This window comes from Trachurus japonicus, chromosome 12, assembly GCF_045865225.1.
Source record: "Trachurus japonicus isolate A0001 chromosome 12, Traja_1.0".
NCBI lineage: Eukaryota > Metazoa > Chordata > Actinopteri > Carangiformes > Carangidae > Trachurus > Trachurus japonicus.
Genome location: NC_140918.1, coordinates 19,315,111 through 19,330,398, shown reverse-complemented (window position 1 = coordinate 19,330,398; position 15,288 = coordinate 19,315,111). Strand labels below are relative to the sequence as shown.

The following is a 15,288-nucleotide window of genomic DNA, read 5'->3' as shown; positions in this document are numbered from 1 at the left end:
TGAGGCCTAATGGCTGAGGGCAGCAGGTGCAAAAGCGGTGGTAGGTACAGGACACATTCAAAAAGGTATGAATACAAATCAAATAAGCACAGATTATATATAATTTCTGTCTATTGTTGTCCAATCGGCCCATTAACTCTTTTATTCTTTCCCCAAACAGAGGTCAGCAGCTGTTCCCTGTTTGTTTGCCTGCCACTGAAAGACCATGTCCAAACAAAGGCCAAAATTCAGTTACCAAGGCAGCAACCAAGTCAACATGAGTTTAACTGACCACCAGTCTAGCATACACTTTCCTTTTGCCAAACTCCTCAAACAAGTGGAACATGTCAACACTGAGGAGGTATTTTGTGAAAATGAAACAACAGATTTACCCTGGGAAACACCTGAGCCATAAAGGTGTAGCATGTCAACACCAGTTACTTAAAGTATGAGGAACTGAGTACTTTCCTTTATCTTTTCCACATAGCACGCTCCACCAGTATTTCATGCATTTGAGATGTTCACGACGGCTTTTCCATGGCTCTCATCAGCATCATCACTGTCACCTGTCATTATCATAAATGTCAACATTCTTGCCATGATGGTTTTCCGTTTCAGTGGTTTTTTCGAGGTCTGTCTCTCATTCTGTTTTTTACATAAGTACTTTGTTTTTTCTGCTTATTGAACACAATTCATCTTCATATTTCCTAAGTGGAAGAATATGTAATACGAATATAATGATGAAATATGGTTTTGGAGTCAAATTCTTCAGCGTTTTGAGCATTCAAGTTTTGTTTGACTGTCCAGACTTCATTACTTAGAACAGAATAGACTAAAAAAGTCTCTTCCTATGTGGGTGAGTAGCACTAAAGAATATGAATCTGTCCTCACACGCGTGAATTATTCCTACGAAAAGTATTTTTGTGTGATAGTGTGATGTCTGAAGAGTGCAGCAATGAAACTGTCCATTTCCACTTACAGTTTCAATGTAGAGTAAATTAAAAAGTTGAAAATTGTCAGTTTGAATTTATTGACAAGACTGCCTCACCCCACAGTCAGAAACCCAATACAGAGAACATGTGTAACAGAAACCGGAGCCTTGTCATGCATCTCTTTTGGCACTTTTTTGAGCTACAGCCATTGATTTACAGAACCATTGGAAAATAGAAGAAAATTAAATAGCATGGAAAACAACAAAAAGAATCCCCTACTTCCTATCCATGGTCCTTTTTCCTGTGTGAACAGTAACGTACAGTCCTGAGGTATACGGGTTGGCAGTGCCTCGTACGGGCTAGACACAAAAATAAAAATGCCGTGTTGGATTAAGACTGAAAATGAACTCAGCAGCATCAGGAAAAGGTCCACTGTACAAGCATAAAAGAAACCATACGGTGGCATAAAAAGTGCTTTTACCCCACTCACACAAACTTCAGCTCACATGTCAGAGACAAAAAACATGCAATCGATTACTAATGACAGAAAAAAACAAGTGAATGTAAACCAACTTATTCAATCGTTGCACAACATGATTACACTTAATGCCCCAAAAACCTATTTAGTCTGTGTAGAATATGAGTGAGAGACTAATAAATGTTAAGTCTTAATTTAACGAAAGGACAAAACAGGAAATCTATGGAGTACTAACCCTGACCCTGTTAGTCATATTATGGAAACAATGAGCAGGATCCCAGGATGATACTTCTGCTGTACTCCAACAATCCAACCAGACATCCCTATTACAAGACACAAACACACACACACACATACTGTACACATAAAATGACAGGCGAATGGTCATTTCTGTTTGAGACTGCAGACAAACCTGTGTTTTTGCAATGTTTTTCAATAGACATAATAATCAGAACTTAACAACCATCACATAGTTAGTATGCAGAAAGACAAATAATCCAAACTAAATTTCAAAAAGGTCCATGATGATCAATCCTACATAGGTTTCTTTCTTAATTCCTTGGATGTTAAGATTTTTTTTGGGGGGGGGGGGCAGGTCATTTGATAGTGATGATGTTTCAGCTGAGACGCTTTCTTGAGTATTATAATGATTTAACACCTTTTCACACATTGTAGCAAAAAAATGGAAATGCAGCACACACACACTCACGCACAAATGTCCCATCCAATGGGTCAACCTAGTAAACCTAGTAAACCGCATTCACTCTCAAAAATTCCCTGAAGTTGCTTACTATTAAAAAAGGAAAATAAACTTTCCATATTGGCCCCAACTCTTCTCCTTCATCTAACATTGGATCACTGAGGCCATGGTAGCTAACACCACCTACTGGTCAGTTAGTTATCAGTACTAAATATTTAACAGTACTCGTTGATGTGAAAGGTGCGGTCTAGATTGGATACTAATGGCATTGCATAAAAACATAGCTGAGTATGTTTTTGTTGCCTTATCTCCTCTAAGCTGAGGTAATTTTAAATTCTAGTTAATAGTCTACATCAACATCAGTATGTACTCCTTCTATGTACCTACAGTAGCAACACTACAGGCTAGGTTTAGACAGCACCAACCCCGGCCATTTCCACCTACAGTTTTTGGCCATAAACTACCCAGTTTAGTTACATGAGATCATAACACCCCTCATTTTCTGCACCACACAGAATATGAGCTACACCTGACTGTCTGTCTAATAAATACAGAGCCATATGTATGTGTCAAAGTCAAGGCAGGACGTGAGTGTGGCCATCGCACTGCTCTGATCCTCCTCCATCAGCTGTAAACGTGCAGACCGGGTCAGTCAGGGCTCCATGTAGGGCAGTGAGGGGCTCTGAGGCACATGCCATTCAGAGAGTGAAGAGGGATCAGTGTGAGGAAACTCGGCTGCTTTGTGATCTGCAGTTCAAGGATTTGCGACTGGTCCAGAGTTTGGGGTTTGAGATGAATCTGCTGAACACGGCTCAGTTCTCTCGCTTTCTGTTGTTTTTGCACAAAACTGCTGCTGCTGTTGCTGTTGTGAATGTGGCTCTTCCCAGAGCTCCTCTTCCTTCAGGAGCACTCCGTCTTTCTCCAAGACTAACTCCAGGGTGGGTCCGCTGGTTGCTCCTTCCTCCAGCTCCCCCTCCTCTGCCAGGCGGAGTTTGATGTTCATGCTGGGCGGTTTTCCTGTCTTATCTGGAAAATGTGGAGGAGAGCCAATGAAATGTAAAGTCAGAAATGAGAGCAGAGAGAACAATGACAGAACTTTGGCCTTTGATGTAATTTTGTGTTTCACTCTAACTGCAGTTCATCTGCTCAATAATTAGTGTAAGTTATGAAGCCAAAATCCAGCAGTGAGCCACGACATTTGCCCAAGCGGGATCAAAATAGCATCAGAGCATCTGAGATTTTGTATCTGATGCATTTGAATGCTCCATCATGAGCTGGCTGCATGTTTGTTTGTGTGTTTTTGATTTTGTCCATGTTGTAAATGTCCAAGACTTTGTATGAAAGAAATAGAAAAAATAAGCAATAAGCCAGAGAGGTCATTAACAAGGTCTAATAAATTGTGTGGTATTCAATATTTTTCAGCAAATTCCATGAATGTACCAAAACTCAACTATGAACTGATCTATAAAATGTTGCATTTATTCCTGGATATATTTGGCATGCTAACTTTAATTTTAAGAGCTAGGTTTTCAGCTGAAAAGTATTGAAAGACTGTTGGTTGGTTCTAGTCTTGTAACAGGATTTGTTGGGCAAAACAGCAGTATACAGAAGAGTATCAGCAGCCTCATCCTTTAAATCTGTCTCCAGCTGGTTCTCACCGTGGCCCAGCTCCCTCTCCTTGGGCAGCAGCAGTACGTCCACGTTGTGATGCTCCTCCAGGGCAGCTGTTAGCACTGCAGCCTCACGGCTAAACAGAAAGACTAAAGCTAGGGTGATGTCTTCAGTGGAGTCTCCATCTCCAACCATCTGAAAGAGAGGAGTTTCCTCGCTGTTACTTCCCTCTCGGTGGTCTGAAAAAAAAAAACAACAACAATGAGGGAATCGTTCAAATTCATTTCTGTGAGGTAGCATTTTTCATTTATTCTAAACTTTGCATATTGATGCCAGTTCCTTACCTATGAAGATGACTCCTATGGCTCCGGCCTCCTGTAGCCGACGAGCCTTTACAGCAAACATGCAGTCACCACGAAGTGCCAGAGCGATACGGCCTTTTAGCTCCGCTGCGTTATCTATCGGCACACAGGCCGTGTAGGGGGAGGCTTTCACTATGCTGCCCTTCACCTGTGGCACAAGAGTTTGAGTGTGTTAGTGGAAGTTATAGTGGATCTTTAAATGGAAGTCTTTCGTTGTTATTACTTGTATTATATGTGAATGTCCAACTTCTCTAATCACTTATATGAAACGTTGGCAATTTCATAACATTATCAAACACCCCTTTTTCTCGGGGTAAGATTAATTACTTATTTACAGGCTTTGATAATGACACAATGTACCATATCACTGTCACATTGGAAACTCACCCCGTGCTCCTGTTTGGAGAGGTCCATTCCAAATTTGGCCGGTCCTGCAGTGAGGACTGTCCGGCCCAGAAACGGGGGCGATATGAGCTGAACAACATGAGGCACCACCTCCTCCTCCTCTGCTGTCTGGCTTACCTCGGCTACAAGCTTTACCCGGTAGACTCCATTATGCTCCTGAGGGGATTCATATATAGAAAACTGTATTGAAAACAGTAGTCACGGTAGGTAACCTACATTTCCAGCATTTTACTATTGAACCAGATTTTTCATCACCAAGACCCAATTTTCACTCGATTAACTTTGCTTTGAACCCAATCCTTATAAACCGCTTAACAATGCAAAATCAGATAACCCATTTTCATTTCCCCTTCGCTGTTAGAAACCTTATAAGAGGAGACCAGAGTACAGCATAGATCATCAAGAAATCTATTAGAACATCTTTGGATTATAATTTTCTAAATCCATGCAGCTCAGTTATTTGTTTAATCGGGAAGATACAATTGGTTCCACAGTTGTGTAATTAGCTTGCTTTGATGTGGAACAGCATAAAAATACACAAGTCAGCCTAACTGAAACCAAATGGACCAAATAAGGTCTTGCACAAGGAAGTGAAAATATAGTAAACATTACTTAGATGAATAGGGCCACAAAAGTATTTGACTGATTTGGCCATCTGCTTTCAAACTGTATGTCATAGTAACATGTACTTCCCAACTTTATATCTTTTTAAATATCCTCAGTTTCATAATTACACATTTTTGTGACTAGATACCACAGTCTACAGAAAAAACAGAAACATCCTGTATTGCAAGTTTAGTGTGATAAATTGATGTTTTCACTTGAACATAAATGGGACATTGGTGGGGAGTGGTACATTATAATCATTTCAACTAAGTGATGTAATGTTATGGCTCACTTGTTGTGAGATGTATACAAAAATACCTTCTGACTTCCAGTGTCTCCTGCTGAGAGCTCGTTCAGTGGCGTGAGAGAAATGCCCATGCTTTTCAAAAACTCCACTGGCTCCATTCCGTTATCGTGGAGTGGTAATTCAATTTCCCTGTAAAGTACAAACACACACACGGGTTAAAACTCAAAATATGAATCTATTTCACTATAAATTCAAATGCTACTTGCAGCCGTACACACCTGGCAGGTAAGGGGCGGAAGGCTCGTCCCACCCCAGTGAGGTACTTGTAGCTGTCCCGGATGGTTTTTGCAAATGAAGGGTTGTTGGGAAACAGAGTCTCTGTGCTGGGGCAGGAGTGTGTGAACAGATCTTCTTCTTGAGGAACAGCAACAGTCTCCTGGAGAACAGGACCCACAGTTAAAAACGTATCACCTCTTACACTTTATTGAAGGGACAGTTTGCATTTTAACTGTTCACTACATCTGGTGGTGAACTGGATACGCATGAATCATTGAGTACAAGTATTAGTTTTGCATTTATTCAAAATTCCTCACTGTGATGTTGCCTTGACAGGGCGGCTTGGTGGTGGAGAGCGAGACAGGGAGGAGATGAGCCTCAGTGGTGAAGATGTAGTCGTCAATGTCAATGGGCAGCTGGCTCTTCTCCGAAAACAGCAGGTACAGGTATTTAAACATCTCTGCCAGAAAGAAGGAGTCCATCCTGCACATATATACGCACACACAGAGAATTACAATGTATTATTAAAATGCATTTTAGCAGACTGCGCCTTTTAAGGCCAGTTTAGACACGTTTGTAGAGGTATTTTTCTCACATGATACCTGTCTTCATGCGCTCCGGTGCGGACATCTTGCACAGCGGCAAAACCACAAGGCACCCTGGCGTAGGCATTGAGCTTTTCAACAATGGACTGTCCCACTCTGAGGTAGTAGGGGTCACCAGTGGCCTGCAAAATTAACCATATGTCTGTGTGATGAAAATCTTGTGAGCTGGCAGAGTTTTTTCAGAGACTTCCAAGTCTTAAACAGAGGTCCAGGAATTATTGTTGCTTGATGCAGCAAGGAGATAGACAATGGACAATAGGCTATATGCCCAGCTGGCTAAAATCCAGGAAGTAGTGGTACTTCCTGGTTGGTACTGCCTGAATTTCAGCCAGCTCCTTTATTTCCTGTTGTACATGATTGGCCAAACTGATTAATCCCGGTGTGTCTGACCTCAAAACAATAATCAGACACACCTGGCTGGCTGAAATTCAGAAAGTACCAACCAGGAAGTACCACTACTTCCTGGATTTTAGCCAGCTGGGCATATAGCCTATTGCAAATGTTAACTTGTTTAATGCCATGTCAAATCTGAATCTGGCAACAGGTTATTCCACAATGTCACATGCTCATGTGAAACTTCTGTTGGTGTTTAAACATCATCTCATAACTCGTGACGTCAAGGATCTTCCTTTACTTTTCTAGTGTGCATACTATCAGGCTCTGTGACTGGAGGTGCCTCGAGATTTATATTTTCCTACGCTTACTATCAATAAGAGGCCTGCTATCCTCGGTTACCATGGCAACTGCAGGTGATAGTGGAGCAGCCCCGTATTCACAAGACTAGAGAAGACATAAACAACCAGCTCTGGTGCCTTGTGACTGACCTTGTGTGTAAACACTTAAAGACTAACTGAAAAGTGCTTTTACTGTCCAAAATGGTTCATATTGTTAGCTATGAAAAAGAAAGTCTTGTGTATGTACTGAAGATCCAAACACTTCATGGCCACCTCTGTCAATGCTGTCTGTCCTTCATATGTTGCTAAAAAACTCTTATCTGTGGAGGCATGTTTGGATTTGTCCATCCTTGGACCACAGTGAATGCAGAAGCATGTGTCTTTATCTTTGTTATGATATAATCAGCCCTGTGAACTCTGGTGTCCAGTACAACATTGCAGTACCGGTAGTTTCTTCTTGTAACTGACCTAAACTTTCTTAATTACAACGTTTAATTGTAGTTCATCAGCTTTTGTTCACCTTATAGAGGTAGTAAGTGCTTTCTGCAAACTCTGGTCTCAGTAGGTGTTGGCCCCAATGAACTCTGAACTCTGTAGTGAAAGCCTGCGGGGAGATTGACAAAAGAAAGAGATGGTTTAAATAAATATTTTTATCATTTACATTGATAATTTCACAAAGAACCCACCACAAAACATTTCCACTCATTTCGGCATTTGTTACAGCTGCTGCACACTCGCAGAATTAGGTCATTGGATTCAAATTGATATATTACACAAGAACCCATGTCGTAACATGAAATATGCCAGTTTTAGGGATATATAGACATGTTTTTTTCTACTGGGCATTACAATAAATTAATTCAGTTTTTCACAGATTTATTTTGGTGAATTCATTAGATAAGGCAATAGAAGTCACTCTAATCAGTGTTAAATAACAAATGAAAATCCAATTGTATAACATTGATGATATAAAGTTGTATCCTTTTCCCCACTAATGCACTAAAGTAGTGCAATTAAATGAAGCAAAGAGAGCAGAATACCTCGGGAAGAAACTTGTGCTGTTTGGTGACCTGATAAAGCATCTCATGAGTCTCAATAGCTGGTTTCAGATCCCCTCTTAAAACCTGTGTGAGAAAATAAAATATATATAATCAAATGAAAGAACGTGTATTTATTGACACTTCTCTCCTATCACCCTCTACAGTACAGTACTTTAATGTAGAGTTGCACGATACCCACGGTAGCCACGGTGCCCCACGGTGCCAAAACGTAACGGTTCCTACTATACTAGAAATTCTACACAACGGTACTACCGTGGATTACTACTACGGTGCCAGTTTCCGCTACATAGCGGCCGCCTCTCCTCTCCTCCCGGCTTCTCACTGCACGCACTCCCTTGTAAACAAAACCCACATGCACCCACTGCAACCTAACTACACAGCTGCTGAATGATTGGCTGTTTGCCTGTTACTGGTGATGTCCGGGGATAGGATAGGCTGTTTCCGCACGCTGGGTCCGCCCGTCTGTTCTCTGATTGGCTGTTCGTGTTCATGCCGGCAAGAACGGACTCCATGAAGACAGCTGAGACAGCTCCGGCCGCTTCGATAGAAACTCGCTTCAAAACAAACAACGAGCTAAAGTTCTGTCTCGCCCAGACGCGCACGGCTTCACAAACACGAGACAACACACTGACCACGGCAGAAGCACCGGGCGCGAGCGGCGAGTCTGCCGCGGTGTCGTCGTCAGTGGCACTTAATTAGTTTAGCTCTGTTTATTTTCTCATTGGCTAATATCAGGCTATATGCTCCGTGCACAGGCTGATGAATAAAGAGTTAAAGGATGTCCAAGTATAAAGCACCTAGAAAATGCATAAAAATATAGTTTTCACAGGGAATCAGTTCCTGTTCATTGTATTCTGTCCTCTATGATTGGAGAAGAAGCATTATTGTCAAATAGATTTTTTTTTAAAAGACAGTGGATTTGTTTTTATCCTAAGTTGATTATTTATTGTTAAACATAAATGAATGTGCAAGAGACTGAATGGTTATTTATTTTCAACCATATAAATTCTAACTTCATTTATTTGTTTTTTATTGCTTATTTAAAAATATTTAGTTTCAGTCTAATTCCTACTTCACCAGTATTATGTTTATCATGCACCAAACAACATTATAAGTAGCCTAATTAATAAGTATTTATAACTTGTACAAATACATTGCAGTTCATAAAAATAATAATAATAAAAAAAGGTTGCAGTATCGCGATATTACCCGGAACCGTGATACTTTGTCTGGTATAGTACCGTGGTTACTCATTTTGGTATCGTGACAACTCTACTTTAATGGGAGTAAATGTGATTAATCTGAGTGCATCGTAAACCAATATCCCTGACCTGTAAGCCAGGGAAGAACGCCAGGAGAGAGTCCATCCAGCTGCGCACGCTCACAGTGGGGTTGTGCATGTGTACATTGAGCAGCAGGGGAGGTTGACTGATGTACTTCATAATGGCACTATAGTGCTGTTATACACAAACATCATAAAAAATAAATAAGAAATCCATGAAAAATGTCTTCAATCCAAACAATAACAATATCAACAAAATCAATACAAGGTTTATGATACTACAGGTGCGGAATGGAAAGACTCGTCTAGACTAATAAAAAAGAATCAGTGTACGGTATGACACAGTGACGGAGAACTTACAATGTTGAACCTCTCCAGAAAAACATTATCTCCTAGTAGAATGTAAGCCTTCATCAGGTATTCATAGTACGAGTCGATACCAGCCCCAACTCCACTGTCTGCAAACACACAAGTGGGTGAACGGTGATGCTGCTGCAGTGTGGTTCAGGCAGAGAGCATTCAATGCATGTGCTGCTGCATGTGTAATTCTGAACTACCCATGTCCTGTACTGTGTTGATCGTCAACGATTTCATATTTCTTCCCATTCTTTCACCAAAGTTTTGTTGATTTTACGCTATGTTTGTATTTGAAATTGGCTCACCTCTGCGGACCCATTCTCCATTATGGATATTGATGACAGTGCCCACCAAATCACTTCCTCTCTGTCTCCTCTCCCAGAGGACATCCATAGCCTTCCTTGCATTTTCCTGAAAAACAGTCCATGTTATGTCTTATAATGTCTCTGATGTAAAAAACAAAAAAGTACACTATTCATGTATATTTTTATCCTTTAAACTAAAATCAGTAATACCTGATTGTAAGTTTAAAAAAAATAACATGCTGTATTTCTTATTAGATCTCAGTAACTCACACATTATTAGAAGAGATTATTAGAAGATCATAATAAACATGACAAAAGACTGATTCTCTAAAGAGACAGAGGGAGGTAATACCTCAAACACAGACTCTCCTGACATTCTGCTGAGGGCAGCAAACTCCAGGATCATTGTTCCTGCACAGGCCGTGCAGGTGTCTGACTCAGTGCCGGTGCGTGAGAGCGGGTTCAGGACTCCATAGCGAAGATTCACCTGGTGAACAAAAAATGAAAAATGTATCTTGCCACTAGACTCACATCACAAATTATTTTTAGCTCATCAGTAAAATTAAAAACACACTCTTCATCTCCCTGTAGTGAACAAACTGTGACAAATTGTTCCCTATCAAGGAAATGACTCGAATGTCAGCATAATTCATAATAAGCTGGCAAAAGGTTGTCTTCTCCATTTGCATATTCAAGACCTAAAATAAGATCCTGTGGTATTTAACAACACAAAAAGGAGTACCTTAGGGTAGGGAAGGCCACTTGTGGTGTTGAAGGCAGGCAGTAATCGATGTCCTAGTTCTTTAGCCATGTGTAGGAGCTCATCTTGATACCACTGCATCCTGTCCCCACGCTGGCGGAGCAGGTCAGCCATCACATGAGCACCCAGCAGCCCTCTGGGGACAATTACATGAAGGAAGTTAGGGTGAGATACTTCACACAGCAGGACATTTGGTAATATGCTACACTGATGTGGAATAATTCTACATTCAGACTCATTCAAAAATCTGTCAGGCTTTAATACCATTCTAATTAAAAAAAAGACCATACATTTATAAATACAGTTATAATAAATTGGATATGTTTCATACCCCAAAACTCTGATGTTGGTCTCAAACACAGACACCACCACATCATTGTCCAGACGTACATCGCTGACAGCTTTCCTCACTGCATCCTCAAACTCATCGAGCTTGTTTAACACCTGAAAACGCACAAACAGACAGGAACTGACACATTTGCCGGAAAAATTGAGAAAAAAAAAACACATGGCGAGGGGCTCATAAACAAAAGCAGAGAAAACGACTTTAATGCTAATGCGTCTGAAGAGCAGGTACTCACCACCAGGGTATCAAGGGTGTCAATCAATGTGAGAGAAAACCTACAGAGACGGAGGAAGAAATGTAATGAGAAGCACTACACGGTGCTGTGTCCCATTTAACCACTGATCCACTTCAATTTCTAATGAACCACTGACTCTTAAATGTCACATCTGTTGCATTTGCAGTGAAAAAGTCAGGGTTTTTTGTAAACTACTGTAGCACAGCACGATGTAGGAATGCCATCGGACACACACAACTTCAAACCAGCACCTGTAGCTACAACATAATGGCCTTGCTCTGAACTGATGCCATCTGATGGATTAAAAATACATATCTTGTTTGCTTCAGGCTGAATTAACATAACTGTATCCTTCTAGACCCCAGATGTCAGTGGATGACGAACTTACTTTCCCAAGGAGTCATCTATGCTGCCTCTGTTGGGCTCCTGGTCACGGACTCTCCCCCTGCAGCTGAGTGGCATCAGCTCGTCTGCTGGATAGGCATGTTTCTGCAACACAGGCAGCAGTGACTATCTTTACACTTCATTTAATACTTTACAGAAAAGGTGTAATTAAAGCAGATAACAGCGGCACGGCCGTTTCGGCTAATGCTGTGTTCAAGGCAGGCTTTTGAAACCGTAAGTTACAGCTTCAAGTCACAACTACGACTTGGTAGCGTTCCAGGTAACCCGTAGCTCGTGTTTTTACCGTCCTGTTGTCTGTGAAAGTTCCCTATAACGGCCACTCGTAACTTCCGACCCGTGAACTCGTACCAGATCGAACTGGTATGACTTCACAGGAAGGAAAAACACAAAGTACGAGTTTCCTTGAATGCACCATGAGTTAGCAGCCCCCGCCCTTGTCAGGCATCAATTGGTCCTCGTGCTACGTCACCACATTCACGCGCATCCCTTGGCTGCACACACAGCCCTTCATGCCGTTCTCTCCCCTCATTGGATAACACTTGTATCCCACAAGGAAAATTTTCTCCTCGGGTTACAGCAGAGCAGAGTGACGGAGAGACTCGTGTTTAGGCTGAAATACTTCATGTAAGTGATTGCTGACGGAAAATAGGACTATTTAGGACTTATATTAACAAAAACATTCCACTGATATCTGCTTTAAGGAATCCTACACGGCGCCTACTGCTGGCATATAATATGCGGTCAAATACGTTTTTCCCCTCTCTCACATACTGTACTATATCTTTCTTTGCTTATGCTATTTCTCGAGTTCCAGTTGCTCCAGTTCATCCCCATTATTTCGAACACATACATATTTATGCCCATACGCACAGCTCAACACATACGCATGCTCACAGACACGCACATACACATACATACTTTCCACCACAACTCTAATTCATATCCATAGCACTGTTTGCACCAGTATAGCACTTGTCTTTGTTTGTCTCATCTAACCCTTTAATAAGTTGTTGTTTTTTGTCTTTGTGTGTTTTTGTTGCTTCCCACTTGTCTTGTACCTGTAACATTTCTTTTGTCCAATATATGAAGAAACCTAGCTAGTTTTTGTTTCCCCAAAAGCCATTTTCTCTCATCCAGTTGGCAACCCGATATGTCAGTTAGTTACCAATACATGGCTTGAATGAAAATGGGTACTGAGAACCAAAACTGAGACCGAGCTACTAACTGGGAGACACAGGCACAGAAACTGAAAAAAAAAGTAAATTCTCCACCACTCAGTACCAATACTCTGTTCAACAAAAATTATCTCTGTCTCCAAGGCTTCAATCTGCCACATCCCTTTTTCAAACATTGCCACAGCCGTTGTGCTTGCACATGCACATCTTGGCTTAGTTATAGTAAATTATTCTAGTAATATTTATTGCACTTTTCACCTCTATCAGACAATCTGGAGCAATGAGCAAAGTGCTCCTTTATACACCTCTCACTCTGCAAGGTCCAGTTTTGTACTTATTAAGACCCAGGTCGCATTAAACTGTGGTGAATGAGTTGAGCCACTCATGACCTGGTTGTCTTTGCCTTGCTTCATGTGAGGAAAAGCCTGACTCTGGGATCACAGACTGTTCAGCTGGCATCTGTTGCAACAGGCTGTCGCTGTAGCTGTAACCAAATCCTGCATGTTTTCTTTCTGCACAGCACAACCCTACAAAAATAAAATCCAAATCTACTGAATTCTGGCCACTGATTCACAATTTCTCTATCGGACAAGCGCACTGAAAGAAAGTCATGGGCTAAAATGTGTTCTTTTCACAATGAAGTTGTTCCTTACACTACAAGAGTTCAGCGTTAAATGTCAGTATAGGTGACCAACTTACCATGTAACTGCCATAAGCGTGATCAAACATTTCAATAATCTGGTCCCTGCAACAACAAAAAAGGGAAAATATAAAGCAATAAAATGAGACAATGGTACATACTTTTTTTTCCTTTTTTTTGGCAGTACTGCAGAAACTTCTACAATCTCAAAACTGACCAACACTGTTATTATGCATGCCCAGACATTGCTCACCTGATAACAGTCTTCTCCTCTGATGTCATGCTCTGGCTTTCTTGACATCTCACCCAGCCAAGCAGACTGGTGATTAGTAGGGTCTGTAGCATCATCATCGTCCCAGCGGTAGAAGGGTGGACCCAGCAAAGTTTATGTCTTAATCTCCTCATGTAGTCTAGACTCAGGTTTTGGAAAGAAAAAAAAAGCTCCTGCTCTTCGTCCAACGCCTTCAGAAAGTGAACCAGCCCAACATGTACAGCAGCTGTCCTCCTATAGATCCTCAGTCTTCATCATTTCTGATAGGAGAGTCGGCTGCACAGTTGTGGCTAACGTCGGCAGACGTTAGCTACCTCCCAGCTCCATTTCCATATCTCCTCATTGGTTGTTTTGTAGTTGATCCGGCTTTTGTTATGACCACCTCATGCCACACACACACAGCAGCTCCAGCTGACCGCTACACATGTAAACAACAGAGGTGGTGGTGGCAAGCTGCAGCTGAGCCCCCCGGTGAAAATTAACTATGGACGTTGTCCAGAGCAGCACAGGCTAACCCACAAGCACCAACAGGGTACTTGTTAAATGTATAAATAAGAGGAGATATGAAGAAAACTTTAAGGTAGTTAACCAAGTGCAGAGCAGTGAGGCTAACCCTTGCTAGCCATCGCTAACTAGCTAACAAACTGCTAGCACGCCGTCAGTGTTGAGCGGTGCCCGTTAGCTACAGGCTAACTGGCATATAAAGTGTTAGCTAGAGAGAGTTGGCTTAATACCGTCACCTGAAAAGAAACGAGTCACTTGCCATGTATAGTAACTGTCACACAGCTGAATGGTCGATGACACGTCCCCAAGTATCACTACGGTCCTCTGACAGACGTCGAGTACCGAGCTGTCAAAGTACAGGCAGGCTTTCGGTGCGGCTGCGTAACTCCTTTCCGCCCTGAACAGAGTCTTAGAGGCAAACTTCACCTCCACTTAGCTAACGTCAAGTTTCCTCCTCAGCATATTGAATCCTTCAAGTGATTTAGCGTTTAATAACAGTTGGGCCAGGGTTACAGCCTGACAGTGTAGTCCAGTCAGGAGAGAGTTTCTCTTGCAGTCGTTACTGAGGGAAACAAATCCCCATCACACATGCATGCCACACACCTACGTCACGTGGTGGGAGGAGTCAAGGAGGGAGGGCGTATTAGAGTGCCTATAGAGAGAGAGTGGCGACAACGGAAGTTCAAAATGCTGGCCGATCACGTGGTCCATGTAGCCTCAGAAAGTTCCCGGAAGTGCTTGGCGGGCAATTGAAAGCAATAGGAAAACCCCGATAATTGCTAAATAACGGTCAATAAATGCTTTGTTTTGCGGTATTTATATGCTTGTGTTAATTACTTTTAACTGTGTTAAGTTTACTTAACCCCTACAGTCATCAACAGCAATAAAATCGTAGCATTTTCTCTGTTTTTATCAAACTTTCAGACTTGAATGAGGCAAACTGACAGGTCACTCACAACATGTCTGGACTCACAACTGCATAATGATGTGTTCAAATAGGAAATCCATGCAAATGCTAAAATTTGATTTGAATTCATTGTAAATACACGTAATTCTATCACTATTTGTTAAC

General features: G+C 41.6%; 1 protein-coding gene across 2 annotated transcripts; it reads right to left on the bottom strand.

Annotated features, from left to right (window-relative positions):
- Nucleotides 1-985: 985 nt before the first annotated feature.
- LOC146977484 (ER degradation-enhancing alpha-mannosidase-like protein 3) lies at nucleotides 986-14,785 on the bottom strand. 2 transcript variants are annotated; one of them, XM_085793760.1, is made up of 20 exons: nucleotides 13,695-14,785; nucleotides 13,501-13,546; nucleotides 11,610-11,710; nucleotides 11,222-11,261; nucleotides 10,972-11,084; nucleotides 10,623-10,776; nucleotides 10,233-10,367; nucleotides 9,881-9,986; nucleotides 9,579-9,676; nucleotides 9,268-9,393; nucleotides 7,916-7,999; nucleotides 7,396-7,479; nucleotides 6,199-6,323; nucleotides 5,914-6,079; nucleotides 5,599-5,756; nucleotides 5,392-5,509; nucleotides 4,450-4,623; nucleotides 4,045-4,210; nucleotides 3,748-3,939; nucleotides 986-3,115 (listed from the first exon to the last, which is right to left on the bottom strand). In XM_085793760.1, the coding sequence occupies exons 1-20, from the start codon at nucleotides 13,844-13,846 to the stop codon at nucleotides 2,844-2,846; spliced, it is 2,610 nt and encodes an 869-aa protein (XP_085649886.1). In that variant the 5' UTR covers nucleotides 13,847-14,785; the 3' UTR covers nucleotides 986-2,843. The 2 variants fall into 2 exon arrangements, with proteins under 2 accessions (XP_085649886.1, XP_085649885.1); XM_085793759.1 differs by having other exon boundaries at nucleotides 1,812-3,115; nucleotides 5,599-5,753; nucleotides 13,695-14,774.
- Nucleotides 14,786-15,288: the final 503 nt, after the last annotated feature.